This window comes from Felis catus, chromosome B4 (assembly GCF_018350175.1).
Source record: "Felis catus isolate Fca126 chromosome B4, F.catus_Fca126_mat1.0, whole genome shotgun sequence".
Classification (NCBI taxonomy): Eukaryota; Metazoa; Chordata; class Mammalia; order Carnivora; family Felidae; genus Felis; species Felis catus.
Genome location: NC_058374.1, coordinates 135,602,092 through 135,629,314, shown reverse-complemented (window position 1 = coordinate 135,629,314; position 27,223 = coordinate 135,602,092). Strand labels below are relative to the sequence as shown.

At 56.6% G+C, this 27,223-nt stretch overlaps 1 protein-coding gene and 2 long non-coding RNA genes across 3 annotated transcripts in view; 1 reads left to right on the top strand and 2 right to left on the bottom strand.

The window, feature by feature from the left end:
* Positions 1 to 1,026: 1,026 nt before the first annotated feature.
* On the bottom strand, positions 1,027 to 12,023 carry LOC109501827. Its single transcript, XR_002744047.2, has 5 exons — positions 11,587 to 12,023; positions 11,112 to 11,291; positions 8,432 to 9,740; positions 3,885 to 3,986; positions 1,027 to 1,083 (listed from the first exon to the last, which is right to left on the bottom strand). It is a non-coding gene; the product is annotated as an uncharacterized LOC109501827 (long non-coding RNA).
* CYB5R3 (cytochrome b5 reductase 3) overlaps positions 11,996 to 27,223 on the top strand; it is a 26,486-nt gene continuing 11,258 nt past the window's right edge. Inside the window, exons 1-7 of the mRNA XM_045062469.1 lie at positions 11,996 to 12,143; positions 20,061 to 20,192; positions 23,523 to 23,595; positions 23,983 to 24,089; positions 26,124 to 26,253; positions 26,747 to 26,830; positions 27,054 to 27,139. Of these exons, the coding sequence (XP_044918404.1) occupies positions 12,123 to 12,143; positions 20,061 to 20,192; positions 23,523 to 23,595; positions 23,983 to 24,089; positions 26,124 to 26,253; positions 26,747 to 26,830; positions 27,054 to 27,139 (633 nt within the window). The 5' untranslated portion in view covers positions 11,996 to 12,122. The remainder of the gene's footprint in view (positions 12,144 to 20,060; positions 20,193 to 23,522; positions 23,596 to 23,982; positions 24,090 to 26,123; positions 26,254 to 26,746; positions 26,831 to 27,053; positions 27,140 to 27,223) is intronic.
* Positions 24,596 to 26,183, bottom strand: LOC123386758. Its single transcript, XR_006601170.1, has 2 exons — positions 26,088 to 26,183; positions 24,596 to 26,008 (listed from the first exon to the last, which is right to left on the bottom strand). It is a non-coding gene; the product is annotated as an uncharacterized LOC123386758 (long non-coding RNA).

Below are 27,223 nucleotides of genomic sequence, written 5' to 3'. Positions count from 1 at the left end.
TATCCAAGCAACAGAATGTTCTTCAGCCAGACCTTGGTTTCTAATGCCATTCTTCAGAAAGAGGAACCAAAGCTCTTGGGAGAAATGGCTGATTCTAAGCCTGGGGAAGGATTTATAGGAAATAAGCCTGGGGCACCTTGTAGCACCAGGAACCAAGGAAATGTTTAAACACACACAATGCTGTGCTAAAGGGACGCGGGCCAACTGGAAGAGTTACCAATGGCCAAAGAAAGAAGGAGAGAATTGGACGATAACCCAAAGTAGGAAAATTTCTTTAAAAATATAGCCATGAGGTCGGGGCGCCTGGGTGGCGCAGTTGGTTAAGCGCCTGACTTCGGCTCAGGTCATGATCTCGCGGTTCGTGGGTTCGAGCCCCGCATGGGGCTCTCTGCTGACAGCTCAGAGCCTGGAACCTGCTTCAGATTCTGTGTCTCCCTCTCTTTCTGCCCCTTCCCCGCTCCCTCTCTCAGACATAAATAAACATGAAAAACTTTTTTTTCAATAAAAATGTAGCCACAAGTCCATACGGTTATAAATCAATGATTGAATAAATAAATGAAGAGGGGGGGAGGAGACAAATCTCACAGATAGAAGAATTCCAAATAACTTATGCAGCTGCCCTGAACTTGGGGAGGTGGGACATAACTCTCGCTCGAGTGTACAGGTGCATAGAGGCTTCCTCCCAGAGTGTAGATGATCTGATTGGATCCTTTCTAGAATGCCATTAGGAGCATGTCGTTATTGTAGCCATTTTACCGATGATGAAACTGAGACTCGGAGAGGCCAAGCTCTAGGTCACCCAAGTAGTAAACAGGGAACTTTGCAGCTCCTTGAGGGAGTCCTAGCCTGTTCCCCGCCATATGCCCTCGGATCTCACAGGGACTAGGGGTGTGATTGGCACTCAAAGAAATTGTCAAATGAGGGGCGCCTGGGTGGCTCAGTTGGCTAAGCTTCTGACTCTTGATTTCAGCTCAGGTCATGATCTCCCAGTTCTTGGGTTTGAGCCCCGCATTGGGTTCTGCGCTGACAGTGCGGAGCCTTCTTGGGATTCTCTCTCTCCCTCTTTCTCTGTCCTTCCCCCTGCTGTCAAAACAAACAAACAAACAAACAAACAAACAAACAAACAAACATTTAAAAAAATTGTCAAATGAGTGAAAGCAGAGGACAGGATTGGAGACTGAGAGATCACAGTAGAGATTGGGTGCTCCTGAAGCCACTGCTGTGGGGCTGTGTGATCCCAGGCAGCTCCTGGACCTCTCTGAGTCTGTCTTGGGATCCTCATCTATAAGAAGGTGATAGGCTTTCCTGCCTCAGAGGTTGCTGTGAGAATAAAGTGAGGTCACTGGCGTGTCCTCATATGAACCTCATTCAAGACTCTAGAGGAAACACAACCTCAGCTCTAGAGTCTTCAGGAGTTACAAGTGGGGGGCTGGTCCACAGGTTTCGGCCAAGACGCCCATCTTCAGAAATCGGCATAAGGTGGCTGAAAGTGAACAGCTCCCTGCTGCCTCCTCATCCCTGTGGGGCCCAGGGGCTTTTCTAGACCCACCTGGGTCCGTCCTCTGGCAGTGTGGCCCGCTCAGGAAGCAGATGCCATTAGAAACGTCTTGTCCCGTCGTCCAAGAACCAAGCAGAGGTGGGAGTGGAAACCCAGCTTGAAACCCGGTGCAGCTGCCCACCAAGCCCTGGATCCCAGCGTGGGGCAGAGAAGGGCCATGTCCCAGAGGGGGACCTCCCTAGGCCTCCCGCGCCTTGCCCCAGCCCTGGGTCCACCTCTCTGGTCCGGGCTGGGAGCCTTTATTCCTCCGTGTGTTCTCAAGGAGCCCTGACCATGCTGGAAGCCCTCTTCCTCTCACAGACAGGCTGCCGGCTTTCTGCCCCGGCCCAACCCTTCCCCCGGGGCAGCCAGCGCAGGGAAAGGGAAGGAGGAAAATACAGGGGAAGACAGAGCCCAGATCACCATCTCTGATCCTATCTCTCCACAAAGGCAAAGCGCCTGGCACCCGGTGGCTCCCTTCCTCCTTTGCATAGTCACCCAGCCTTCTGAGGTTCTCTGAGCACCTTGCCATCCTCCCCTTGCCCAGGTCACACAGTAAGTCAGGAACGCAGTCTTTTCCAGCTCTAGGACCCAGTGGTGACTCCCAGTGGGTGGCAGTCAGCTCACTTCAACTGCCCTGTGGTCACTGACTCGCTGACCCCTTCTCCTGGGGACCCTCCTGGGCCCACCGCTCACCAGCCCTGCGCTTTCAGTGGGAGTTACCCCGCCTCCAAGCCCGCCCCCACCCACCCCACCCCTGCTTGACTCCACCTCCCTCACCAGAATGGTGGCTAAGGGGAGGCACCTGACCCAAGATGGGCCAATCGGAGAGCGCCAGTCCCCAAAGAAGGGCATATGAGAAAACGGACCAATCAGGGCCCTTCCCTAAGATTTCTTTCCTCAAACCAGTCTGGTGGGTGGCGGGAGGCGCGTCCCTGCGGGAAGGGGCCCAGAAGGACTGGAGAGAGGAAGCTCCCTGGACGGGAGAGGGAAAGATGTGCAGGAGCCAAGTCCTGGCAGCATCCAGGCCATTCCCAGCCTCTCCCAGGGCGCCTCCTTTGATTTGTTGAGCTCCTTCAAAGAGCCTTTAGTAAAGCCCTCCCTGGTTAGCGAAGTTTGAATCGGGTTTCTGCTCGGGCAGTAGGTAGCACATCACACGTGCTAAGATCATGGACTCTGAAGCCAGCCAGCACTTAACCTTGGGTGCGTTCCTGAATAGCTCAGGACCTCAGTTTCCCCCACTGTAGCCCACACTTACCGCGGGGGTTAGCGGAGTTACAATAGCACCTGGCCACACCCGGAAGGCCAGACCCCCCCCCCCCCCCCCCCCCCGCCCCGGCCGACAGCCCGCGATGGACACTGTGAGATAGACTCAGAATTGCCCCCTCTCTCAGTGGCTAACTTTGTTTTGGGGTGCAGCTCACCACATAGGGGACCTAGCACAGTGGTGCTGGAAGGTGCTCTGGAAGGGTGAAGGCTGTCATGCCCGGGTGCCCACCTCCTGCTCCCAAGGGTAGCTCCCTCCCAGGGCCTCTGGCTGCTCGCACAAACAAACAGCCATTAGCCACGGGGTTGGACAGATCCGCCCAGATCTGCCTGAGCCCCGGGGTGCCCCCAGCTTGGACTCGGGCCGGGAATATCCTGTGCCCAACCCGGCTGTGCCAAGGAGCAACAAAACAGCTCTGTCGTGGGTTGAATAGTGTCCTCCAAAAAGATGTATCCCCCGGGGGCACCTGGGTGGCTCAGTCGGTTAAGTGGCCGACTTCAGCTCAGGTCATGATCTCAGGGTTCGTGGGTTCGAGACCTACATCGGGCTCTGTGCTGATGGCTCAGAGCCTGGAGCCTGTTTCAGATTCTGTGTCTCCCTCTCTCTCTGACCCTCCCCTGTTCATGCTCTGTCTCTGTCTCAAAAATAAATAAATGTTTAAAAAAAAAAAAGATGTGTCCCCCCGGAACCTCAGCCTGTGACCTCGTTTGGAAATAGGTCTTTGCAGATGTAATTATTTAAAGATTTCGAGATTAAATCATCCTGGATTTAGGGTGGGCCCTAAATCGAATGGCTGGTGTCCTTATGAGAAGAGGGAGGACACAGACGCAGACAGAAGGCGGCGTGAAAATGGAGGCAGAGACCCCAGTGCCACAAGCCGAGAAACACCAAAGAGTTCAGGCAGCCGCCAGCGCCTAGGACAGAGGCGTAGGAACTAACTTCACTCCCTCAGGTCCTCCAGAGAGAACCAAACTCGATCTCAGACTTCTGGCCTCCTGAACTGTGAGCGAATAGCTTTCTGTTCGTGGAAGGCAGCCCGTTTGTCGTCATTTGGGAACGGCCACCCTAGAAAACTCTCACCTGCTCACACGACGTGCCATCTGGCAGTCTGGCCGTGTTTTGCCAGGAAGCTTTGAACTTTGCTCTTTCTTTGCCCACGCAGTTCCACGTCTAAGCACGTACCTTTTACAAAATAATCGGAGAAACAAAGAGGTACATGCAAGGGCATTGCCCACAGTATTGTCCAAAAGGGTGACAAACTAGGAAAGAGCTAGATACCTATGCTTGGAGCTTAGTCAGATAAAGGCTAGTACTCCACACAGCGGGACATCGGGCAGCTGTTAAACACCATTATGTGGGACGCCTGGGTGGCTTAGCCAGTTAAGCATGGGACTTTGGCTCAGGTCACGATCTCCCGGTTTGTGAGTTTGAGCCCCGCGTTGGGCTCTGTGCTGACAGCTGAGAGCCTGGAGCCTGCTTTGGATTCTGTGTCCCCCTCTCTCTCTGTGCCTCCCCTGCTCACGCTCTGTCTCTCAAAAATAAATAAATGTTAAAAAAATTAAAATATATATATATATATATAAAGTAAAAAATAAGCACCATTATGTGTTAATGTCCAAAGAGATTATGTAGTCATCTATGAAAAAAAAAATGTTTCGAAACTGCCTATCCGCACAAAACAGATTCACTGTAGGAAAAGATCGCCAAATTGGACTTCATTAAAATTCAGAACTTCTGGTCATCAAAATACAACATAAAGAGGCTGATTTCGAAGGCCAGTTCTCCCACTAAGGGGCTATGAGACGTTGGGTGAACTATTTCAATCCTCTGCGCCTCAGTGTCTCATCTATAAATGGGGAGGCTGTCTTCGTGAGGTTTGTTCCAGTTAACTATTATTGCGTGACCAACCACTCTAAAACTTAGTGGTGTGAAACAGCAACGGTCTTCTTATTCCCTCACCTGTGTGAAATTAGAGCAGGGTTTGCAGGCGGTGGCTCAGCTCTGCAGGGTGAGCTCTTGCAGGGTGAGCTCTGCTCCTCAGGGTGCCGGCTGAGGTGGCCCAACGGGGGCTGGAGGACCTGCTTCCAAGATGGCGTGCTCACATGGCTGGCAAGTTGGTGCTGGCTGTTGACTGGGAGGTCAGGTGAGCGGAGGGTCCGAGGCCTGGGCTCCTCTCCGCGGGGGCTTCTCTGTGGGCTGCTAGGGCTTCCTCACAGCATGGTGGCCGGGTTTCAAGAGCAAGCATCTCAGGAGACGGGACGTGGAGGCCACCCATTTCCTATGGGCTGCCCCTCCCACCCCCGCCAATGGTAGAGTGTCACTTTTGCCATATTCTTTTTTTTTTAAGTTTTTAATTTTTAATATTTAAATTTGCATCCAAATTAGTTAGCATCGAGTGCAACAGTGATTTCAGGAGTGGATTCCTTAGTGCCCCTTCCCCATGGAGCCCCTCCCCCCCCTCCCCCTCCAGGAACCCTCAGTTTGTTCTCCATATTTATGAGTCTCTTCTGCTTTGTCCCCCTCCCTGTTTTTATATTATTTTTGTTTCCCTTCCCTTATGTTCATCTGTTCTGTCTCTTGAAGTCCTCATAGGAGTGAAGTCATATGATTTTTGTCTTTCTCTAATTTCACTTAGCATAATACCCTCCAGTTCCATCCACGTAGTTGCAAATGGCAAGATTTCGTTCTTTTTGATTGCCGAGTAATACTCCATTGTATATATAGACCACATCTTCTTTATCCATTCATCCATCGATCGACATTGGGCTCTTTCCATACTTTGGCTATTGTGGATAGTGCGGCTATAAACATGGGGGTGCGTGTGTCCCTTCGAAACAGCACACCTGTATCCCTTGGATAAATACGTTTGGTATTTATCCAATCCTCTGGATAAATAGTCGTGCAATTGCTGGGTCGTAGGGTAGTTCTATTTTTAGTTTTTTGAGGAACCTCCATTCTGTTTTCCAGAGTGGCTGCACCAATTTGCATTCCCACCAACAATGCAAAAGAGATCCTCTTTCTCCGCATCCTCGCCAACATCTGTTGTTGTCCGAGTTGTGAATGTTAGCCATTCTGACGGGTGTAAGGTGGTACTTCATTGTGGTTTTGATTTGTATTCACTTCTGCCATATTCTATTGGTCAAGAAGTCACAGAACCCAGATTCAAGGGGAGGGGACCCACACCCCCAATCTCTCAAAGGGTGGAATGTCAAAGAATTTACAGACATATTTTAAGACTGCCAAAGGGCTGCTTATGAGGATTAAGTCAAATCATGTAATCACAGTCTCAAAGGATCATCCCATAGATGACTTCTTAAATGCAATAGGGCTTTACAGGGTAAAGCCTGGCTGTCGGCTGAGCCAAGTGGTCAAAGCTAGCCTCACAGAAATGGAATAAACCGACAGGATTGCTGCTTCTTAAAGAAGCCATGCATACTCCTGCCTCAGGGCCTTTGCACTTGCTGTTCTCACTGCCTGGAATGCTCTTTCCCCAGTTATCCACAGGGCTTGCTTGCTGACTTCCTTCGGGTCTCTGCTTCAATGTCATCACCCCAGGAAGGCCTCTCTGGCCCCTACATAAAATTGCTACCCCCGTCTCCTTCTGGCCCTGCTCTGCCTTTCCTTTTCCACCAGACATTACGTGTCTTTTTTTTTTTTTAATTGTTTCTGCTTTATTCTGTTTTCCCCCATGAGAATGCCAGCTCTTCAAAGGCATTTTTGTCTTGCTCACTGCTGGATCCCCAGCACCTAGAATGATGCCTGGAACATAGTAGGTGCTTGGTAAAGATGTGAGGGATGAATACATGAATCTGGTGGTGGCAGCCCAAATGTCACCTCTTTTGTGAGGTCTCCCTTGATTTCACCCGCAAGTGAAAGGCCTTGACCTGGGGTTCCTCCCCACTGTTTTCAGCTTGCTGCTTAGGTGTGTCCCTGGGGACTGAGCCACATTCATCTCTCAGTCCCCAGCCTGCTCTCAGCATACCAGAGACACTCAGGTAATCACGCTTCCAGCTCTCACTTCCACCTGCCCACAGACCCAGATTTGGGAAGCGGTTTACATGTGGCATCTCAGTTAACCCTCAACATGGCCTTCTGAGATATGCGGATCACCCCTGTTTGTGGATGTGTCCCGGAGAGGAGTGGTCACTGGCCCTAGACGGCTGGTTTGGGCAGAGCCAAGCCTAGAACCCTCGACTCCTGCTTTCCACGGAGCAAAGTGCACGAGAATTACACACTGTCGGAGCACCTCAGGAGGACCTGAACCTCAGCCTCATCAGAACCTGAAGGGCCCCCAGGCTGGAAGCTGATACGGCAAGAGCCTCGGATTTATCATAAGAAGCCAGAAATCCTAAGTTGGCAATTAATTCAAATGAAGCCAAAACCCAGAACAGATTCTCCCGTGGGCTGGATGCCACCCTTTGGCCAGCACTTTGCGACCTGCGTTCTGGCGAGGTTCTATCTAGATTCTAGATGGTTGTCTATTTTGTAGGCAAGAAAACAGGCCTAGAGAGGGGAGTGATTTGCCCAAGGTCACATGGCAAGAGCCAAGATTTTGAAAATTTCTGGTCTAGGGGCGCCTGGGTGGCTCAGTCGGTTAAGCATCCGGCTCTTGGTTTCGGCTCCGGTTGTGATCTCATAGTTCATGAGTTCGAGCCCCATGTCAGGTTCCACACTGTGCAGAGCCTGCTTGGGATTCTCTCTCTCCCTCTCTCTCTGCCCCTCTCTGCTTGTGCTCTTTCTCTCTCTCAAAATAAATACACTTTAAAAACAAAAAAGGAAAGAAAATTTCTGGTCTAGAGAAGGCAGTATTTTATGGGGAGTGACCCGGAGTTCCCCACCCCGGAGTCAGTCCCTGCCACTCGCTGTAAGGCAGCCCAGGCCAACAAGGAAGAGGGAAAACAGATGCCTAATTCCAGGGTCAGGCGGCCATGGGGAGAGCTGAGTTTCAGAAGCAAATAGACCCGGGTTCAAACTCCAACCCAAACCCCCATCAGCTGTTGTGACATGTGGCCTCGGGCAAGGTTCTTCCCTCTCTGAGCCACGCCTCTCCTCTGTGAGCTGGGCACACGGTACCCTGGGTAAGAAATGACTGGCTCCCGAGCTCAGCTGGGACTGGGCTTCGAGTACTTCCGAGGAGAACTGATGAGGTTGCCACATAGAATGCACACCGCCCCGATTCCTGTTTCTTCAGCCTCCCAGGTGCCCACGCGAAGACTGTGCCAGAGCAGGCCGCTTGGCTTCCAAAGAGGCCTCGGCAGAACAGGTCTGGTGACCCTGGGGCTGACCTCCTGTCCCAGCACACCCTCCCTGTCCCAGCACTTTCACACACGGAGCAGGCGGCTGGATTCCACCATTAATGCTTCGGCCTCTGGCTAGGCGGCCACCCCAGCCCTGCAGCTGCTGCTAATATGTTCCCCTAGTTCCTCCTACGGCAGGAAGTAATTTGGGCAGAAATGCCTCCCGGGTCCCCGCTGCACAGCCCCCTGCCCCACCCTAGCCCTGTGTCCCTCTTTCCCCGCCCCGGAGCCATTCTCTCCTCGGGCCTGGCCCCTTCTGAACTCCAGATGCCGGACCCCATTGACTCTCAGGCCTTCCCCGCCCCCTCTCCCATAGCCCCTTAAACTTACCCCACTCATGCCAGGCCAGAGGCCTCCTGCCCACCTTCCTGAGCTGGTGGACCTCAGGCCCCATAGGTCCTGCCCACTGAACACTCTTTACATACCCTGAGCATTAGTCTGAACCTTATGGCATGTCACTGGTCACTGCAGCTGCCCCCTGATTGGTCCCTGACCTTCAGTCTTGCTCGCCTCTGCCCACACTCCCCGCCTCCCACAGCCAGAGGAAGCTTTCTCTCTGGGGCTTGGACTCACGACCCGAGATCGACAGTCGCATGCTCTACCAACTGAGCCAGCCAGATGCCCCCAGAGGGAGCTTTCTAGAACTGTCTGGCAAGGGCCTTCCAAGCTCAAGTCCCTTCTTCCAGGGCTGTCATCTACTCTGACAGAAGGGCAGCTCATCCCAGCATTCAAGGCCCACCAAAGTCACCTGCCTCATTTCTTGCACCTGATAACACCTGCCACACATGCTTTTATTCCTTACATCTGAGTTTAAAAATTATTCATCGGTACCCTGAAATTAGAATTGAACTGGATGTCCTATATCTTACTTGGCAACCCGACTGTCAGTCCAAACATCCTAGACATCATGAGGTTTTAGTGTAATTTTTGGTGCAGCAACTGGGACATACTTAACTACTAAAAAAAAGTTCATTGTTTAACTAAAATTCAAATTTAACCGGGCACCCTATATTTTTATCTGCGAAATCTGGCAACCCAGATCTTACACAGATAACAGGGACCGGGGAGGGGGGCTGTCAGGGGTCAGAGAGCCCCAGCCTGGACCCAGAAACCCTGCCCACTATTCTGCCTGAAAGTCTCCTTCCCAAACGCCCACCCTCGTCCATGGAGCCCAGAGACTCCTCGGGAGGAGCTATTCCACTACTGGCCACTTCTCTCCTCTCCCTGGGCCTCAGCTTCCTCTTCTAGCAAATGAAACTAATGGTTTCTCCATCCTCTCAGTCTCTCCCAAGGATCAAACCCCTGACTAGAGTAGGGGATTCCCAGCTGGCAGGGCGTGCCCAGAAGGCAAACAGGCTTGGGGGGAGTTTCTGTTCTTCGGCTCATGGAAGGACCTTGAGGAATGATTAGGATGAAGGTCTTCGGCCAACCCAAAGCACCTTGTAAACCAGTTAAACCACCTCAGTGATAATTGATTCAGGCAAGCAGCATCCGCACACGCTAAAAATCACTGGATCAAAATTTGTTGGGGATCAGGGCATTCACATAGCATCCAAGGAGAAGTTACCTTATTGTAGGTAGACCGGGCCGGGCAACAACAGGGAACAGTCCATCACCTGCCCTCTGATCCGAAGGAGACCTGCCAGGTAAACTCATGCTTAGCCTGGGATTAAACCCTGAACCAGAAAAAAAAAATAACAGCCAAAAAGGACATTACAGGGGCATCTGGGGCAATGGAACGTGGACCCGGGACTAGGTACCAGTATTGTATCGATGTTAAAGTTCCTGAACTTGATCACTGAACAGTGGCATGTCAGAGAAGAGCCTTGTTCTTAGGAGAAATGTGGTGAAGTATTCAGAGGTGAAGGTCACATATCTGCAATTCTCTATGGCTCAGCAAAAGCAAACATAGGGAGGGTGGGAGAGAGAGAGACAGGTCAAATGGTAACAGCTGGGGAATCTGATAGTTCATTGTACAATTCTTGCAATTTCTCTGTCCATTGGGTATTTTTCCAAGCCTGAGGGCACACCCAGAAATAAAATATCAGAATTAGAAGTGGTCTTGGGGCTCCTGGGTGGCTCAGTCAGTTAAGCATCTGACTTTGGCTCAGGTCATGACATCTGACGGTTTGTGAGTTCCAGCCCCACGGCCGGGTCACTGCTGTCAGCACAGGGTCCTTTTCGGATCTTCTGTCCCCCTCTCTCCCTCTGGCCCTTCCCTGAGCGCACACACACTCTCTCTCTCTCTCTCAAACATTAAAAAAAAAAAAAAGAAAAAGTCTTAAAGACACTGTGCCCTCCCCCACCTCCCACAGAGGAAGACCCTGAATGGGGAAGGCCTGAGCCTGTCACACCAGTGAATGGCAGTTAAAACTATCCGCTTGATTTGAGTTCTAACAGCAGGAGGGGGCCACCTAATCAATGTCATCCCAGCCCCTCTCTCTGCTCCCCACATACCCCTCGACACTATGACCGCCCTACTGTCCTGCAGGAGGTGAGCAGTTCCCGTGGAGTCTGGGGAGAAATCTAGCCCTCCCTCTCCAAAGAAACAGAACTACTGTGATCTTAAAATTGTGATCAATAATTTTGATCAGTCGGTGGCTGGCTCAGTCGGTGGAGCATGCGACTCTTGATCTCAGGGTTGTGAGTTTGAGCCCCATGTTGGGCACAGAGATTAGTAAATAATAGTAATAATAATAATAATTTTAAAATGTGACCAATACAACTGAAATCATGCCTAACTGATCTGCTGTCACATTTACCCTTGTAGTCTAAGGCAGCAGATCTCTTTCTCTGTCCCTCTCTCCACTGTCCCCAGTCCTCTTTTAAAACCAGCTGTTCACTCCCCCACAGGCCTAAATCTTCCCCACAGTCCCCCACATTCCAGGTCTCTCCACCCAGGCTCCCATACTGCCTCATCCCGACTTCACATCACACCACTGTGCCCCCAGCTCCGCTGTTCCAGTCCCTCTGGCTTTTGTGACCTTGTGTCTGTCCACCTTGTTCCTACCTCCTGGCTCTGCCCAGTTCCTTCTGCCTGGAAGGCCCAGTTCTCCGCCTGGCCAGAACCATGCTGCAGGAACACATCACCTGGCAGCCTGACCAAGTCAGATTATCAGGAGCTCACATCCGGGTCCAAGACCATTCCAGGAGGCTAGGGCCAGAGAGCCCCCCAGGGACCATCGTGGGCCTACACAGAGGAGATACTGTTAAATTCACTCATTCAACAAGTATTGAGCACCTACTGTATGCCAGGCTCTGTGCTAGGCTCCGGGCATGCATGCAAGGGACTTCAGAGCAGAGTCCTGCCCCCAGGGAGTTCACAGTCCACTGGGATGCGGTGGGGCTGGGGGCAGACCATCCCCGATACAACACACGGGATGACTTCAGCTCCAAGCGAAGTGCTACCAAGACACAAGGTCAGCCTGGCGGGGGGGGGGGGGGGGGGGGGGGGCAGGGCAGGACTTGAGTAGGGAACAGCTGACCTGACAGCCAAACAGTAAGCCAGGGCTGGCCCTGGGGGGCAGCTGGGGATAGTGTCCCTGAGAGAGAGAACAGCACGTTCACAGGCCTGGAGGGGGCCTGAGCTAAACCGAGTCCGGAATATGGAGGCCTGTGAGGCCCAGCACCGCGCTCAGGGCCACCCTGCGAAGTTAGGCCAGGCGTGGCCTGGTGGTTTCCGGATTTTAAGTTCCGGGTCCCATCGCGGGAGGGCGCCACCTTCCCCCTTTCTAGCGACGAGCGGAGGGGGGAGGGGGGGGCCCTGGGAAGGCCGACGTCCCACCCGAGGCCGCCCAGCGGGCCCGGGCCCGGCCGAGCGCTAGCGGGGCGACCCCACCGCGGGCCACGTGCCGTGCGCGGGGTCCCTCCGCCACCGCCCCTTCCGCGCGGCGGCGTGAGGGGCGGGGCCGCCCGCTCGGCCCCGCCCCTCCTCCGAGGGTGACGCCACCAGGGGGCGGGCCCTGGGCGCGGCGGCCCGACTGTCTCGGCGGCGGCGGAGCGAGCGAGGAGCGGCGCCACCATGGGGGCCCAGCTGAGCACGGTAGGCGGGCAGGGGGCGCGGGGGGCGCGGGGGGCGCGGGGAGCGCGGGGGGCAGGGACGGGGCCGCGGGGTCGGGAGCTAGGGGCCCCCCCATCCGCCCCGCGCGTGCCCGGTGGGCGCCGTGACTCACGCCCCGGCCCTCCATGGCCGGGACCCAGCCCTCCTCCCGAGGGGCGTGCGGGCGGCGGGCACCCGGCTGACGGGCACTGGGGCGCCCCGCCGCCGCCCGCATCCCTCCGGGTCCCGCCCCGTGGAGGGCGGAGCGGGCTGCGCGTGAGCCCTGCGAGCGAGGGTGGGAGAGAGGGTGTGGCTGGGAAAGTTGGTGTGTGCCCGAGTGTGCGAGTGTGCACGAGAGTGCGTGTGAGAATGCGAGTGCGCGCGAGTCGGTGAGTGCACGTGTGTGGCCGAGTGTGAACATGACACGGCGGGGTGTGCTGTGAACTGTGAGCGTGCACGAGAGTGCGCGAGCGCCCGCGGGTGTGTGTGTGTGTGTGTGTGTGCAGATGTGTGGCTGAGTGTGAGCATACGGAGTGGGTGTGGTGTGAGGTGCGAGTACAGGAGAGTATGAGTGAGTGAGAGGGTGTGTGGCCGAGTGCACGTGTGTGAGAGTTTCTGCGAGCGCGTGAATGTGGGAGGGGGCGCGAGCGGGCGATGTGGCTGCATGGCAGGGTTCGTGGCTTCTCCGGGCACCGGTGACCACGCTGCACCCCTGCCTGCTGCTGCGGGGCTGCAAGACTTGTGAGGCCCTCGCGAGGAGCCCGATTTCACAGATGAAGAAACTCGACTCACACTTGGCCGCCTTCCCATGCTGGGGGTGGTGGTGCTGAACTTGTGGGGCTCCAAAGTCCACCATCATGCTGTCACTTTTGGGACTCCCGGTGCCTCCCTCCCCCACCTCCCCTGCCCGCCTCCTCTCTGGGATTTCTCAAAAGCCACAGTGGAGGGCCTGGGGACGGGTGCTCCAGCCTCCCTCCTGTCCCCCACCCCCGGACGTGCTCTGGTCCCGGGAGCTGGCTGGGCACGGGGAGCAGTGGCAGGGCGGGCATCAAGAGGATTAGGCCCAGAGCCACTTGCGTCCGCAGCCACCTCCACCCTAGGCGCCTGGGACCTGGACGGCGCCTGCCTCTTCCCTCTGGCTCTGTGAGGCTCCTGCTCAGGATGAGGCAAATGGTTCTCTTGGCCTCCGGGTATTTGTTCCTGCAGTTGTGGCCCAGCCCAGGACTCTGGGGGACATCCAGACCTAGGAGCAGCCTTGCCCAGGGCAAACCTGTGGGCATTACTGAGGGTAACGTCCTGACCCTCCTCCTTCGTTACTCAACCCCGCCCCCGGACCCCCACCCCTGCTGTTTTCCCACAGTGCTTCTCCCTTTCTAGCTGGTGCTGGTTGGATTTGTCACTGTGCCCCCAGCATGTGGCCGCTCCATACATTTTGCCAAGGCCCCCTTGCAACCCCCTTGTGAGTTAGGAGACTCACCAGCTCCACGGCCCCCTCTGTCCAAGAGGTGGGCAGGGATTGACCTGCTGGGGTCCCCACGTAGCCCAAAATGCCCACAGCAGACCCTAGCCAGGCTTCCTGCTGCACCAGCTCCACAGGGTCTGCGGGAGGCCGGCTCAGGCTCTGGGCACCAGACTCTTATCTGGGGTGTACAGGCTCTGCAGGAGGCCTCCTCCTATACTCCAGGGGGCCCCAGCTCAGGGACTGGCACTTGGGGGAACATCGGGGGTTTGGCCTGCCAGCCGGGGCCGTGGCTCCCCTGCCCCCGGCACATCCGTGAGTGCTCAGTGGGCCCCGATAGACCGCCACGACAGGTAGAGTCCCAGGCTCCCTCGCTGCCCCCACAGCTCTGTGGCTCTTCCGTGGCCCTTGCCCCTAGCTCCAGGGGAGCCGGACTGTGTCTCCTCCACGGAAAGTGGCTCTGCTGTCCACCTGCCCCTCCTCCTGGGTGCACTTCCCTCACGGTTCCGAGCTAGGAGCCCCCCGCTGCAGAACTTCCTCCACTCCCTCCCACTTCCTCCCACTTCCTGAGAAGGGGACCCAGAGGGAGGTGGACACTCAGATCCCAGCGGGGCGGCTGGCGGGCGGCAGGCAGGTAAGCCTCAGCACCGGGAGCCGGCCCCCCGGGAGGGCTAGGCCTGTGCTCAGACCCCACCTGGGTAGAGCGGGTGCCCGGGTCCCAGTAGGGAACTCCACGGAGTGGGGCAGCTGGGCAGGGTGCCGTGTGGGGGGCAGCAAGGCTGCCCATCCCCTCAGCAATGGTGGGTGAGCTGGGGCGCCCTGGAGACATCCTGGGACTCTGGCTGCCCCTTTCCCTCTCTCTTTCTGTGTCAGCAGAGGTGAGGAAAAGCAGGTAGTGGGTTCCCCGGTGGGCCGAGCACGGCCTGCGGGGCACCGGGTCAAGGCCTGGGGGGCAGCTGTCCCCTAGATCCCCCCGAGGGGCTGTGGTGACTGTGTGTGTGTGTGCGTGTGTGCGCGCATGTGTGCATACACATGTGTACGTGTGTGTGTCTGAGCAGCAAGGCCGAGGAGGAGCTGGGGTGGGGCCTTGGCTTCCACCATCTGCCTCCTGTTTACTCTGTCCACAACTTGCAGGGGTGGGGGTGGTACCGTGGACTAGGAGGGGCTGCAGAGTTCATTCTGCCCCCAGGTTGTAGGAACAGGGCATCCCTACCCCTTGTGAATCCCGTAAAGCCTCTACCTTTAATTTTCCATTGCTCCCCTTCCCCGGACTGTGTCTGTCTTCCCCACTGGCTTGAGCTCCTCAGGGGCAGGGTCCCCTTGGCTGGTGTTCCCCGAATCCCCCGTGAGTCCCGATAGGTGTGCTCACTGGGGTTTATGGCCTGAAGGACTGACTGACAGCGAGGGTCTGCCCACAGCTGCCTCCCCAGGTAGGAGTTCGTACATATGCAGAGTCCACAGGCGCAGAGAGGCAGGGCGGTACGGTGACTCAGTGCGTGGACTCGGTCACGTGCCTGGGTTCACATCCTGGCCCTCGGGCCAGGTCTTTCACCCAGGCCTCTGTTTCCTCGCCCGAAATGGGGGTGGTATCAGCTCCCGTCTCCTAGGCTTGAGGATTATGTGAGATAATAGGAGCAAAGCAGCTGTACCTCGCTCTGCATAGCCCAGTTTTGGGGACGGGAGGCTGGAAGGAAGGCTGCTGCTGACATTTATCAGCTGCCCACACGGGCGGCTCCTTCCGGCCACGGCTCTGATCCTAGCATCCCTCCACGCGGTAGGCGTGCCTCACCGATGTGGAGCCGCCAGGAAGCCAGGATCCAAGCTAGGATCATAGCCACCCCGGCCTGTGCTCTGTGGAGGACTTTGGGTCTTCAAAGGGACAAGATGAGGATGAGCGGGTGCCCCGCCCTCACCCGGGAGGGATCTGGCCTCTTGCCCTGACTCCTGAAACTTCCAGGCAAAATAAAGAGTCAGACAGAGACCCGGGGTGGGCGGGGGGGGGGGGGGGGGGGGGGGGGGTTGTTGCTGTCCCTTCACGAATTTATCCACACATGTTTATTGAGTGTCCCTGCTCTGAGCTCTGGGGATGCAATGGTGATGAGACCACAGATTCCCCCACCCCTCCACCCCTGCCCCTTCTGGGGCTTCTGATCTAGGATCTGCTGTTTCACGGCGACTGTGACCACACGTAGGCTCTGGCCCAGCCGTTTGAGCCACGGCTGGCATCCCGGGTACGCGAGGCTGGTACTCGGAAGCTGGAAGGTCTGGGCTAGGGCTGCGGCCTCCACCCAGGGCCTCCCTGAGCCTCGGTTTCCTCATTTGTTAAATGAAGAATGCAGCTGGCCTACTTCCTACCGCTGTGGGTCAGTGAGGAAATACAGGGGAAGGTTCTCTGCAGATTGTACACTGAGCTGCAGGCCAAGCGGCTGTGTTGGGGGAAATCGAAACTCCGGGGAGCACCAAACACAACTCCAGTTGGCTCTCACCGTCCTTCAAGTTCATCTCCAGGGCTCCCTACGATGCAAACCTAACTTCGCTCCACTTTCTCCCTCACCGGTGTTCCCCACGGATATGGCTTCTCCGCTTGACATGGCAGGGCCCGTAGCAGAGGAATCTGCAGACGAGTCCTCAGTCCCAGGGGAGTTTAGAGAGGGGAGCAGGGGCTATGGGAGTCTGCTGAGGGCCTGGTGAGCTAGGGAGGGGCCAGTCAGGGAAGGTTTGACATTTAGACTGGGGTCTGGAGGATGAGTAGGAGTTTCCTGGCTGGATGAGGGAAGAGGAAGGGCATCTGGGGCAGAAAGAAGAGTGTGCAGAGGCCTGAGGAAAGGCTTTTGGCCAGCGTTACAGCCACATAGCAGGGGCCTTGAGTGGAGGCAGGCAGCGGGGAGCCATCGTGGGTGTTTGAGGAGGGGACGGGTGGCCTGTTGGTTTGGCAATTTGGGGCCTCATCACGAGAGGCAGGGTATGAGGCTGTGGGATTCGGGCCTTGGGCTCTGTGGCTGGGGCACAGAGAGGGCACCTGTCCTGGGAGGTGGCTCGGGAAGGGCTAGACGGGCCTGGGGTTGAGTCCTGGCTCCACCCTTGACTTGCTGTAGGACCATGTGCAAGTCACTTAACGTCTCTGAGAAACAGGGCCAGTAGTATCACTTGTGAGTGTGGTCCCCCAAGGATCGGCTGTGGTGCACCTGGGGCAAGACACTGACCTTCTCTGGGCCTCAGTTTCCTTATCTGTAACCTGGTGATAATCACAGCGCCTACAGCCAAGGCGAAAACGAGGATTATCTCAGGGAGCTCACGTCCCACTCCTGGAGCCGTGCCAGCTTGGGAACGTTTGCTGCGTCTGCTCTGTGCACGGCCCTCTCACCTGTCTTCCTGTCCTCCCCAGCCCTGGAGGAGACCGTCCTCTTGCACTTGAGGGGGGTGGGGCCTGGAGAGGCCACCATTCTCTCCTGAAGTCCTGAGCTGGGGCTTTAACGAGGGCCTTTAACGAGACCCAGGATGGGTAGAACGCTGTGCGGTGCCTGGGACGCGGTAGGTGCTGGTTAAATGTGCGGCCGCCAGAGACCCCTGCCGCGTGGTGGGTGGGGCTGGAGAGGGGAGCCTTGGCTGGCTCCCACAGCCCGTTCCTTCGGACCCATCAATCACAGACCAGGGGCTCTGTGGGGTGAGGCCTGGACCGCACTCAGCCTGGAGGCCCTGCCTGGGAGAGAGGCACCTTGTTCTAAGCCCGACAAAGCGCGCCTGTAACCACAGCCCACAGCCGCAACAGGGTAACTTGAAGCCGCCGGGCCGGTTTGGGGAGCAGGGGCCAGGCCTGGCGCGGGATCTTGGTGCTTCTGCCCTTCCTTCACTTGGGTATTCCGTGTCCCCAGTGGTAGAGGCCCACCGAGGGTGTCAAGAGAAGCTCCTGTGTGTGCGCCCACATCGCTCTGTGGCCTGGGTACCCTTATCTCGTCTCATATCCTGACTCCCCCAGGAGGTGGGCCGAGCGGTAGCTCTTACCTTTCTTCTACAGATGAGACACTGAGGCTCAGGTGCTCGGCCAGAGCACCCTCCCTGGGTTGACACAAAGTGGAAATCCCGGCAAGGCTTCCAGGAAGCCAGGGAGCAGTAGGGTGGGCCTTGAGAGAGCAGGGTCCTCTCACCCAGCCCTGAGTAGGGCAAGGACCACCTCCAAGTCTATTCACTACCTCAGGAAGCCCACAAAGGAAGCAGAGAGGCCTCCATGCCAGCAGAGAACTTGGCTCTGAGCTTCCTGGCAACCAAGGCAAAAAGGGATCTAGTAGGATTATGATAAGAAGAACACATGGTCGTTTGGTGAGAGAACTGAAGTCAGGGAGGTGTACTGGTCATGGGTGCCGAACAAAACCTAAGACAGCTTTCTGGGGAAGCAGTGTTTTGTGCTCCCAGCCTCACTGTTTGAACCACCATTGTGGCCTTCTCCCCACCCCAGCCCTAGTTTTATTTTGAAGTTATTTCAAACTTACAGTGAAGTTGCAAGAATGTACGGAGAATTCTTGTAAACTTCTTGCCCAGATGGCCCAACTGTAAACGTTTATTGTATTTGCTTTGTTAGGTGTGTGTGCATATTTTATTTTTTTTTAATTATCTGAGAGTAAGTTACAGACACAGTGTCCCTAAGTACTTCAGTGGGTGCCTCCTAAGAGCAAGGATGTTCTGTTGCGTAATTACAGGGCAGTGATCAAATCAGGAAAGTAGCGTTGATCCAATGCTCGCGTCTAATCTGTGGGCCTTAATTCATATTTTGCCAATTGCCTCAGTATTGACGTTTATAACTATTTTATTTTTGGCCCAGGATTCAATCCAAAACCACACATCACATTCCGTTGTTCTGTCTCTCTGGCCTCTGTGTTGGTTCCCTAGGACTGTGTAAAAAATCACCACAAACTAGCGTAAAAGAAATGACTCCCTTACGGTTCTGGAGGCCAGAAGTCTGAAATCAAGGTATTGGCAGATCACCTGTCCGTCTGGAAATCTAGGGGAGGGTCCTTCTTGTCTCTTCTTGCTTTTGGTGGCTGTCGGTGACACTTGTCACGGAGTTTAGGGCCCACCAGGGTATTCCAAGATGATCTCGTCTCAAGACCCTTAGTTGAGTTGCATCTACAAAGACCCTTTTCCCAGATGAGGACACATTCCCAGGATCTGGATGGATTTATCTTTTGGGGGCCACCGTTCAGCCCACTAGAGCTTCCTTTAATCTGGACCGGTTCTCCACCCTTTCTTTTTGTTTTGTTTTTTTTTGTGTGTGTGTGCCATTGACATTTTTGAGGAGCCCTGGCCAGTTACTCTGGAGAATAGCCCTCACTGTTTCCTCATGGCTGTAGACAGATGAAATGATCCCATTTCACAGATGGAGAAGCAGCTCGGAGAGGCTAAGTGATTTGCCCAGGGACAAAAAAAACAGCTAGAAAGTACAGGTGGCCGGTCGTCTTTCTTTGCAAGGTTGTTCTCTCCAAATGAACCTAAGCAGTGAGCTATCTGCCATGAGATTTGGGTTTTGTCTGGTTTTCAAAACTCGAAACCACCTCTTAGGGTCTTTCCGAGGTTGAGATGTGGGGGGCAGGGCGTTGGCAAAAGGAGGAGCCTCTGAGGGTCACACAGCACGATGAGCATGGGCCGGTAGTTGGAGAGTGTGACTGGGGAAGCAGGCGGACTCGGGCTCAAATTGCGGCTCCCCGCCCACCAGCTGTGTGAGTGTGGGCAAGTTGCTTCACCCCTCTGAGCTGCTGGCTCATCTGCAACCCTGTGAGGGTTGTCCTGGGACGAACACCTGTGTGGGGCTCAGCATGGTGCTGAGCAGTAGACTCTCAGAGCTTCAGGGGACCTTGCAGGTCACCCGGTCCAGTTCAGAGAGGGGAAGGGACTTACCTAGGATCACACAGCCAGCAAGGAGCAGAGCTTCCCAGTGTCCAGTTCAGTGCCTCAGCTGTCCCCCACACCTGAAGGCGGAATCCTGGGGCTCAGGGGTTTGTCTGTCTAAATAGAGCTAGCACTTGAGGTCACTTAGTAGGACCAGGGAAACTGACTAAAGGAAGGGAAGGAGGGAGGGAGCACAGGCACACAGTGCTCAAGGTTAAGCATAATTACTTGTGAGCTTTACTCTGAGCTTCCTAGCAGGCAAAGTGAAAAGGGATACGTGCCCAGTTAGGTAGCTTTCTTTGTCCTGGTTCATCTGGGAAATGGAGCTTTTCCAGTGACTGAGGAATAACTGATAGGTTTCACGTGTCTTGTTTTTGTAACTTCTCCCAGCCGACGCCAAAGTAGGTGATGGGGTTCCCTGGATGAGGATGGTGGGGGAGAGGGTGCTCGTGGAAGAGGGGACAGCATGAGCAGAGAGAGGCCTGGAGGTGTGAAACAACTGGTGTGTTTGCGGGAAAGACAGGCGGCAGGCCCCTCCCCGTGCCCACGCTGACCTCGTGGGTCTGTCACTGTCATTTCAGTTGGGCCACGTGGTCCTCTCCCCAGTCTGGTTCCTCTACAACCTGTTCATGAAGCTGTTCCATCGCTCCACCCCGGCCATCACCCTTGAGAGCCCGGACATCAAGTACCCGCTGAGGCTCATCGACAAGGAGGTGAGTGCCAGTCACCATGGGGGCAGGGTATGGGCCCCTGGAGGCTCCTCTGTCTCCCTGCCTGCATCACAGTGTTTGTTGGCACCTGCTGTGTGCCCAGGGCATGCCCCCCTCCCCCCCCCCCGAAGTAGGTCCTATTGTCTGCCCATCTCACAGATGGGAAAATTGAAGTGATGTCCCTTTCTTTTAAATGTTATTTTTTTTAACGTTTATTCATTTTTGAAAGACAGAGAGACAGAGCACAAGCAGGGGTGGGGCAGAGAGAGGGGGACACAGAATCCGAAGCAGGCTCCAGGCTCCGAGCTGTCAGCACAGAGCCGGATGTGGGGCTCAAAGCCACGAACCATGAGATCACGACCAGAGCTGAAGTTGGACACTTAACTGACTGAGCCTCCCAGGTGCCCCGAAGTGATGTCCCTTTCTAAGGCTACTAGTAAGCGGCAAAGGGATTTGAACCTATGTCTCTGACCACGGAGCCTGTTCTCTGAACCACACTCTCTAGCCCACAGAAGGTCAGAGCAAGAGGGACCCCTCAGGACTTTTGGGTCTAAGCACCCATTGAACAGATGGGAAAACAGAGGGCAAAAGAGGAGTAGGGGGTTATCGGAGGTCACACTGTGTGTTAGGGGAAGGACCAGGACTCAGGCCTGCCCCTTGCCTTGGTCCCACGTGCTTCCCGTCCCGGTGCCCCTTTCCTTAAAGCTAATGACTCCTCCTCGCCCCCACGGCCATCGACTCGGGGCCTGGTGCTTCTTGGACTCAGATATCTTTTGCCTCTGTGCAGATTCCCTGCGTGACCTCATGATCCCTCTGTGTGGCTCCCCCTGCCTGTCTGGAGGGCTTGCTCCTGCCCTCCCTGTTGGACGCTTTTCCGTTTCAAACTTCTGATCATGATTTAAAACCACCCTCTCCCTCCCTTGCGCTGCCTCCCTTTAGCGGCTGCTCCTCTCTCCCTCATCAGAACCCCTCCCTTGTGCTATTTCTGGCCACCCGCAGCTGCCTCGGAAGGGGTGTGACAGGGAAAACTGAGTCATGGAGCAGAGAAAGTCACCTGCAAGGCCCTGAACCCTGGGCCCCTGCTCCACCGTAGGCTCCACATCAGTCCCAAGTCCCCGAGGCGCAGAATTGGGGCTTCCTGAGCGGCTTTCGTACCAGGAGTTCATTGAAAAGTCAAAAACCAAAGAGGAAAAAAACCCGCCACTTCCCAGATGAGACCAGACTTACCCTTTCAATAGGTTTTGTAGACATTTTAACAGTTTTTTTTAAATTTTTTTTTAACGTTTATTTATTTTTTTGAGACAGAGAGAGACAGAGCATGAACAGGGGAGGGTCAGAGAGAGGGAGACGCAGAATCTGAAACAGGCTCCAGGCTCTGAGCTGTCAGCACAGAGCCCGACGCGGGGCTCGAACTCATGGACCGCGAGATCATGACCTGAGCCGAAGTCGGCCGCTTAACTGACTGAGCCACCCAGGCGCCCCATCATTTTAACAATTTTAATTCCAGAAGTAATGTATGATTTATACGTGTTCACTCTAAAAATCCTGTTTATAAAGTATGAATGCCCCATCTTTCTCATCCCCCCCACACCACCCCTGTGCAGAGGGTCCCATTCATGGGCCAGTGTGAGCCTTCTTCTGGGCATCACATTCGCGTATATATGATGTATGGAGTTTTAGGTGTGTACTTACTTTCTCTTTCTTTTAATAGCCTGATTAAAAAAATTTTTTTTTTTATTATTTTTGAGAGAGAGAGAGAAAGCACATGAGCGGGGAAGGGGCAGAGAGGATCTGAAACGGGCTCTGTTGATAGCAGTGAGCCCGACATGGGACTCGAACTCACGGACCGCGAGATCATGACCTGAGCTGAAGTTGGACGCTTAACCGACTGAGCCCCCCAGGCTCCCCTGGTTCATTATTATTATCTTTTAAATTTATTTATCTTTGGGAAAGCATAAGCAGGGGAGGGGAAGAGAGGGGGGACAGGGGATCTGAAGCAGGCTCTGTACTGAGAGTGGAGAGGCTGATGTGGGGCTCGAACCCACGAACTGCGAGACCGTGACCTGAGCCGTAGTTGGGCGCTCAACTGACGGAGCCGCCCAGGTGCACCCCTAGTTCATTGATGACTGTCTCGTATTTCCTCATAGGGACGTCACACAGTGGACCCCCCCAGTTCCCTTTGACCAGGCCTGTGGCAAATGTCCTAGCAGTTAAATCTGCCCCCACGCCCGTTATAGCCTAGTGGTGGCTTTTTGGGGTCAGCAGGTGGGTCGACTTTGGGAAACTTTCGCCGAGCTCCCCCACAGGCACAGGGAGGCCCCCACCGCCTGCCCTTCCTGGGCCCACTGACTTGCACGGTCCCCTTGAACCTCTGGGGCTCTACTGCTCAGCTCATCATGGCCAGCAGCCGAATGCCGGCACCGTGCGGAGCTCTGCACCGATGTTCGCGCGTGACTTCTGCTGTGCCTTGCTAGCGTTGGCCGGCACAATAATTATCGGTGTTTTTCCCTCGTTTCTGTTCTTCTTCCAAAAACTGGCATGTGGGTTTCTGACCTGGAGCCCCAGGACCAGTTGAGAACCCTGGGCTCCGTTCCCAGGAGGCCTGGGGCTCAGTTTGCATGGAGTGCAAGGTTTCCGGGGGATGCGGCTTCGGGCCTGGGCTGCTGGGGCGGGGAGACCTCTGGCTGCCGAGCCCAGTGTCCTGAGAGGTGGCTGGGCTCTGGCTTCCTGAGATCAGACCCCCGGGCTCTGCTTGCACACTTCAGGGACGCTCAGAGTGATGCTCCGTGCCTTCGGAGAAGTCTGTTGTCCCCAGTGATGACATTGTGTCCACGAGCGCACGTTGCCACATCGCCTAGTCTCACGTGGGCGTGAACGTGTGCCTGACAGCTGCCTGCCGTCTGGACGGCCCCTCCACACCCACACTCCTGGCTGCACCGGGTGCAGGGGAGACCCCACAGAGGCCTCGTCTCGGCCCTGCCCCTAGTTTGCCAGCCCGGGGCCCGAGCTCTTCCTGCCACCCCAGGACACTGTCCAAGCCGATGGCAGGCTTGGGTCCTCTCTCTTGCCCCCAGAATTTCCTGAGCCATCTGGCAGCCTTCCTTTGGGATCCGAGTTCATTCCTTACCCTGACCACCTTGCTGTGTGGCCCCGGTTGGGTCCCTGCCCTTCTCTGGGCCAGTGAGAGCAGAGGCACACCCAGCGTTGGCCCACGTGTGTGCAGCTTGTGAGTCCACGTGAATCAGCATCGTTTCTCACACTGGGCGCTGGGAGCTCGGGGGTCGGGGGTCCCCCTGCCCCGGGTGCCGTCTAACAGCTCGGGCCTCCCTGCAGGTTATCAACCATGACACCCGGCGGTTCCGCTTCGCCCTGCCGTCGCCCCAGCACATCCTGGGCCTCCCCGTCGGTGAGCGCAGCCCTGACCCAGCCCGAGTGGAACCGGGTGCTGGGCCGCGGGGGGTGGGAGCTTTGCCCTTGAACTAGGGAGAGTGGGGAAGGCTTCAAGGAGAAGGTGACAGCCATGGGGGGCCTCCAGGGATGAGCGTCAGCCGGAGAGGGGAAGTCGCTGCTGTCCCCGGCAGCGGTACCAGCGTGAGCAAAGGTGTGGCTGCAGGAACTGGGACGTGGTGGGAATCCCCGTGGGGGCGGGAAGGGGGTCGTGGAGCCGAAGCCAGGCCAGGCTTTCAGTACGGGGTGGGGCAAAGGGCGGTGAGTTGACTGGCCTCAGTGGACCCTGCAGAGACAGTTGGCGGCCCCTCCAGAACTCCCAGAATCACCCCTCCTCGTCCTACAGGCCAGCACATCTACCTCTCGGCTCGAATCGATGGAAACCTGGTCATCCGGCCCTACACTCCCGTCTCCAGCGATGACGACAAGGGTTTTGTGGACCTGGTCATCAAGGTGAGGTCTCAGGGCCATGACCGCATGGGGGCAGGGGTGACCTGGTCTCTGAAGGCCCAGTGCCCCCTTGCACCTGGTTTCTGAATGATTGGCAAACTCTGGCTCCCCAGCAAAAGCCAATATGGAGGTCTTGGCAGAGGGCAGGCGCTGGGGCTCAGGATGAGTGTCTTCAACTCAGGACAGATCGTCTGCAGAAGAGAAACCAGGAAGGTCGAGCAGCTCGTGCAGGGCTCACCTTCCCGCTCTTGGACGGGCAAAGCCTGGGGCGCTGGGTCCCTGGTGGTGGCCCCAGGGTGCTCGCTTCACTGCACTCGGTCACGCGGTCTTGTGACCAGCAAGTCCTTTCCTGAGCACACTTTCCTGAGGAAACGGCCCACGGGCCCCTCAGGAGCAGTGTGAGGAGCTGGGGGCTGTTGTCTGGAGACCTGGGATCCATCGTGGGTCAGGGCTGAGCACACACTGTGGAGACGCAGCCTTTAGAACCAGAGAGGCGCAGAATAACCAGCAAGGATCTTAAAAATCATCGTATTGAGTGGAAAAAGCAATGCCAACTGCAGCACAGTACACTTTTGTGAAAGTTAGAAGCACAGGCTTTCCAGAATGATCCATGTTCTTGGATTACACGTCCAACTACTATGAACCAGCCCAGGCCTGGATGTGGGCTGTCGGAGGCCCTCCCAGTATGGGCCCCAACCCCCATGGCCACCCTGGCTCAGCGTTCCTGTGGACCAGGCTTACTGTCCTACCTCCACTGCGTGGGTCCCCTCACTAGGCGCTTCATGGTGGAAGGACCGGCAGAGACCCCCTCTGGGCCAGAGCTGAGGCCCAGGGGCTGTGAGGGCAGGAAGGGAGCAGGGTCTGTCAGTCCAGGCTGTGGCCTGGGTCCCTCCTTAGCTCGGGGTCATTTTGATCGTGCTGGGTGCCCAGGCCTAGCCTCGGGAGCCTGTCTTCGCCTGGAGAGTGGACCCCCTTGCTCCAGGGGACAAACATGTGAGACTGAGCGCCTGGAATGGCACCAGAGGTGAGGCAGGTGGGGTGATGGGCGCTGCTCCCCTGGGCAGGCAACAGGGGGGTGAGATGTGGGGGCCGAGGACGCGTTGCCCAGACTGAGAGGAAGGAAAAGGACCTTGCCGGTGCAAAGGCCCTGAAGTCAGAAGGAGGCTTTTAGACTGACACAAAGGGCGGGGGCTTCAGAGGACAAGAAGGGGGAGGTTGGGGGGCAGGCAGGGCCTTGGGGGCCCGGTAAGGTTTGGGCCTTTATCCAGAAGGAGAGGGAAGGTGGTCCGGTTCAGACCTCTGTTCTTGTTGGAATCACTCTAGCCGGATGTGGAGAAGGTGTCGGTGGGGGGGATCCAAGTAGAGGATGGGAGACTCAGGAAGACCAGACCCTCCTGCCTCAGAGACCTTGCTCCCTGCTTCCCGTTGGCCAGAGTCCTGGCCCACGTGCCTCTCCCTGTCCCCGCACCCTCCCCAGCCGCCCCCTCCCTGCCCATCACTCCTGCTTGCCCCTCGAGGCCCAGCACCCTCAGCCCTGGCCAGGGCGAGCTGCTCACCCTCGGTCTCCCCGTGTCTTTCTTGTAGCCTTTCCCTTCTTCCAGAGGGGAAGTCCCAAAGGGCACGGGAGGGGGGCGGGGGGGAATTGTTCCAGGAGCGCTGTCTCTATGACAGCACAGAACGGAAAGAGCTGAGGATACACAGGAGGGGTGGGGCCCAGCCCATCTCCCCAGAGGCTTTTCTGCGCTGACCGCGTGGGAATCTCCTGCAGGGAGGGGGCACGGAGACAGTTCTCCGCAGAACGTTGATGCAGCAGGCCCTCGGGTTGGTCGCCTTGTGCAGCAGGCCGAGGCTCTGTGTTCCCGGGGGATGTTGGGGAAGGGCGGACTCCGGGGGGGCTGGCACGCAGACGGCTGGCCGGGGCACTGCGAGAGAAAGCCACACACAGGCTGCAGAAGAAACCCAGAAGAGGTTCCTCTCGTCCCTCTGTGGCCCGGAGCTTACCCTGGTGACCCTACAGACTGTGGGAATGTCTTGCAGGTTTACTTCAAAGACACCCATCCCAAGTTTCCTGCTGGGGGCAAGATGTCCCAGTACCTGGAAAGCATGAAGATTGGGGACACCATTGAGTTCCGGGGCCCGAACGGGCTGCTGGTCTACCAGGGCAAAGGTGATTTGGGTTGGAATCCCGGGGCCCCGCGGGCGCGGTGAAGGTTGGGTGCAGGGCCCCGATTCTGCCGCTGTCTGGGTGGGTGACTCTTGTTGGGCAGGCCGTCTCCTCTCTGGGGCCTCGGTTTATTCGGCCATAGAGGAGGGAGATTGGCCAGCACAGGGCCTGCACACGGGCTGCCCTTGGGGGCCAGATGTGGCCCCCAGACCAGCTTGGTTTGTCTGAAAACAAGTGAAAGCTTCGAGCTGGAGCACGTCCCGCTCCCCAGCCCCCCCGCTGCCCCCCAGTACCGTCTGCGGTGGGAGTGAGGGGCTCACCCCTGCACTCCCCTTGGCCTGTAGCTCCGCCTTCCCATCGTCTCCCTGCCCCCGGCTGGCTGCCCACACCTCAGGCCCCCGAAGCGGGAACGGGTTCCCCGGCCCGTCCAGCCCCAAGTACCGCCTGTTTGAGAGCTGGGGTCTCCCCGTCTCCTTCTACCTTCTCCTCTCCCCAGGAAAGTTTGCCATCCGTCCAGACAAGAAATCCAACCCCGTCATCAAGACGGCGAAGTCTGTCGGCATGATTGCAGGAGGCACCGGTATGTGGACCCAGAGCCCTTCGCTGAGCCCCCAGCAGGCAGATGTCACGGGTCAGGGTCAGGGCACAGATAGAAGCAGTCGTGAGCTCCCCAAGGTCAGGAGCCCGGGCCTGGTTGTCCTGGCACCTCCCCTCCACCCCACCCCGTGCCTGCCTGGCGCTGCTGGGCCTGTGTGCCCGTACACAGCTGGTACTCACAGCGCGGGGGGGCTGCTGTTTCGCAGGCATCACTCCGATGCTACAAGTGATCCGCGCCATCATGAAAGACCCAGATGACCACACCGTGTGCCACCTGCTCTTTGCCAACCAGGTCAGTGAGTGTTCCCGACACAGATGCGCGGGCCCGGCTCCCCCAGAGGGGGTGCCGGCCCCTGCGGGGCACGCATCGGGGGAT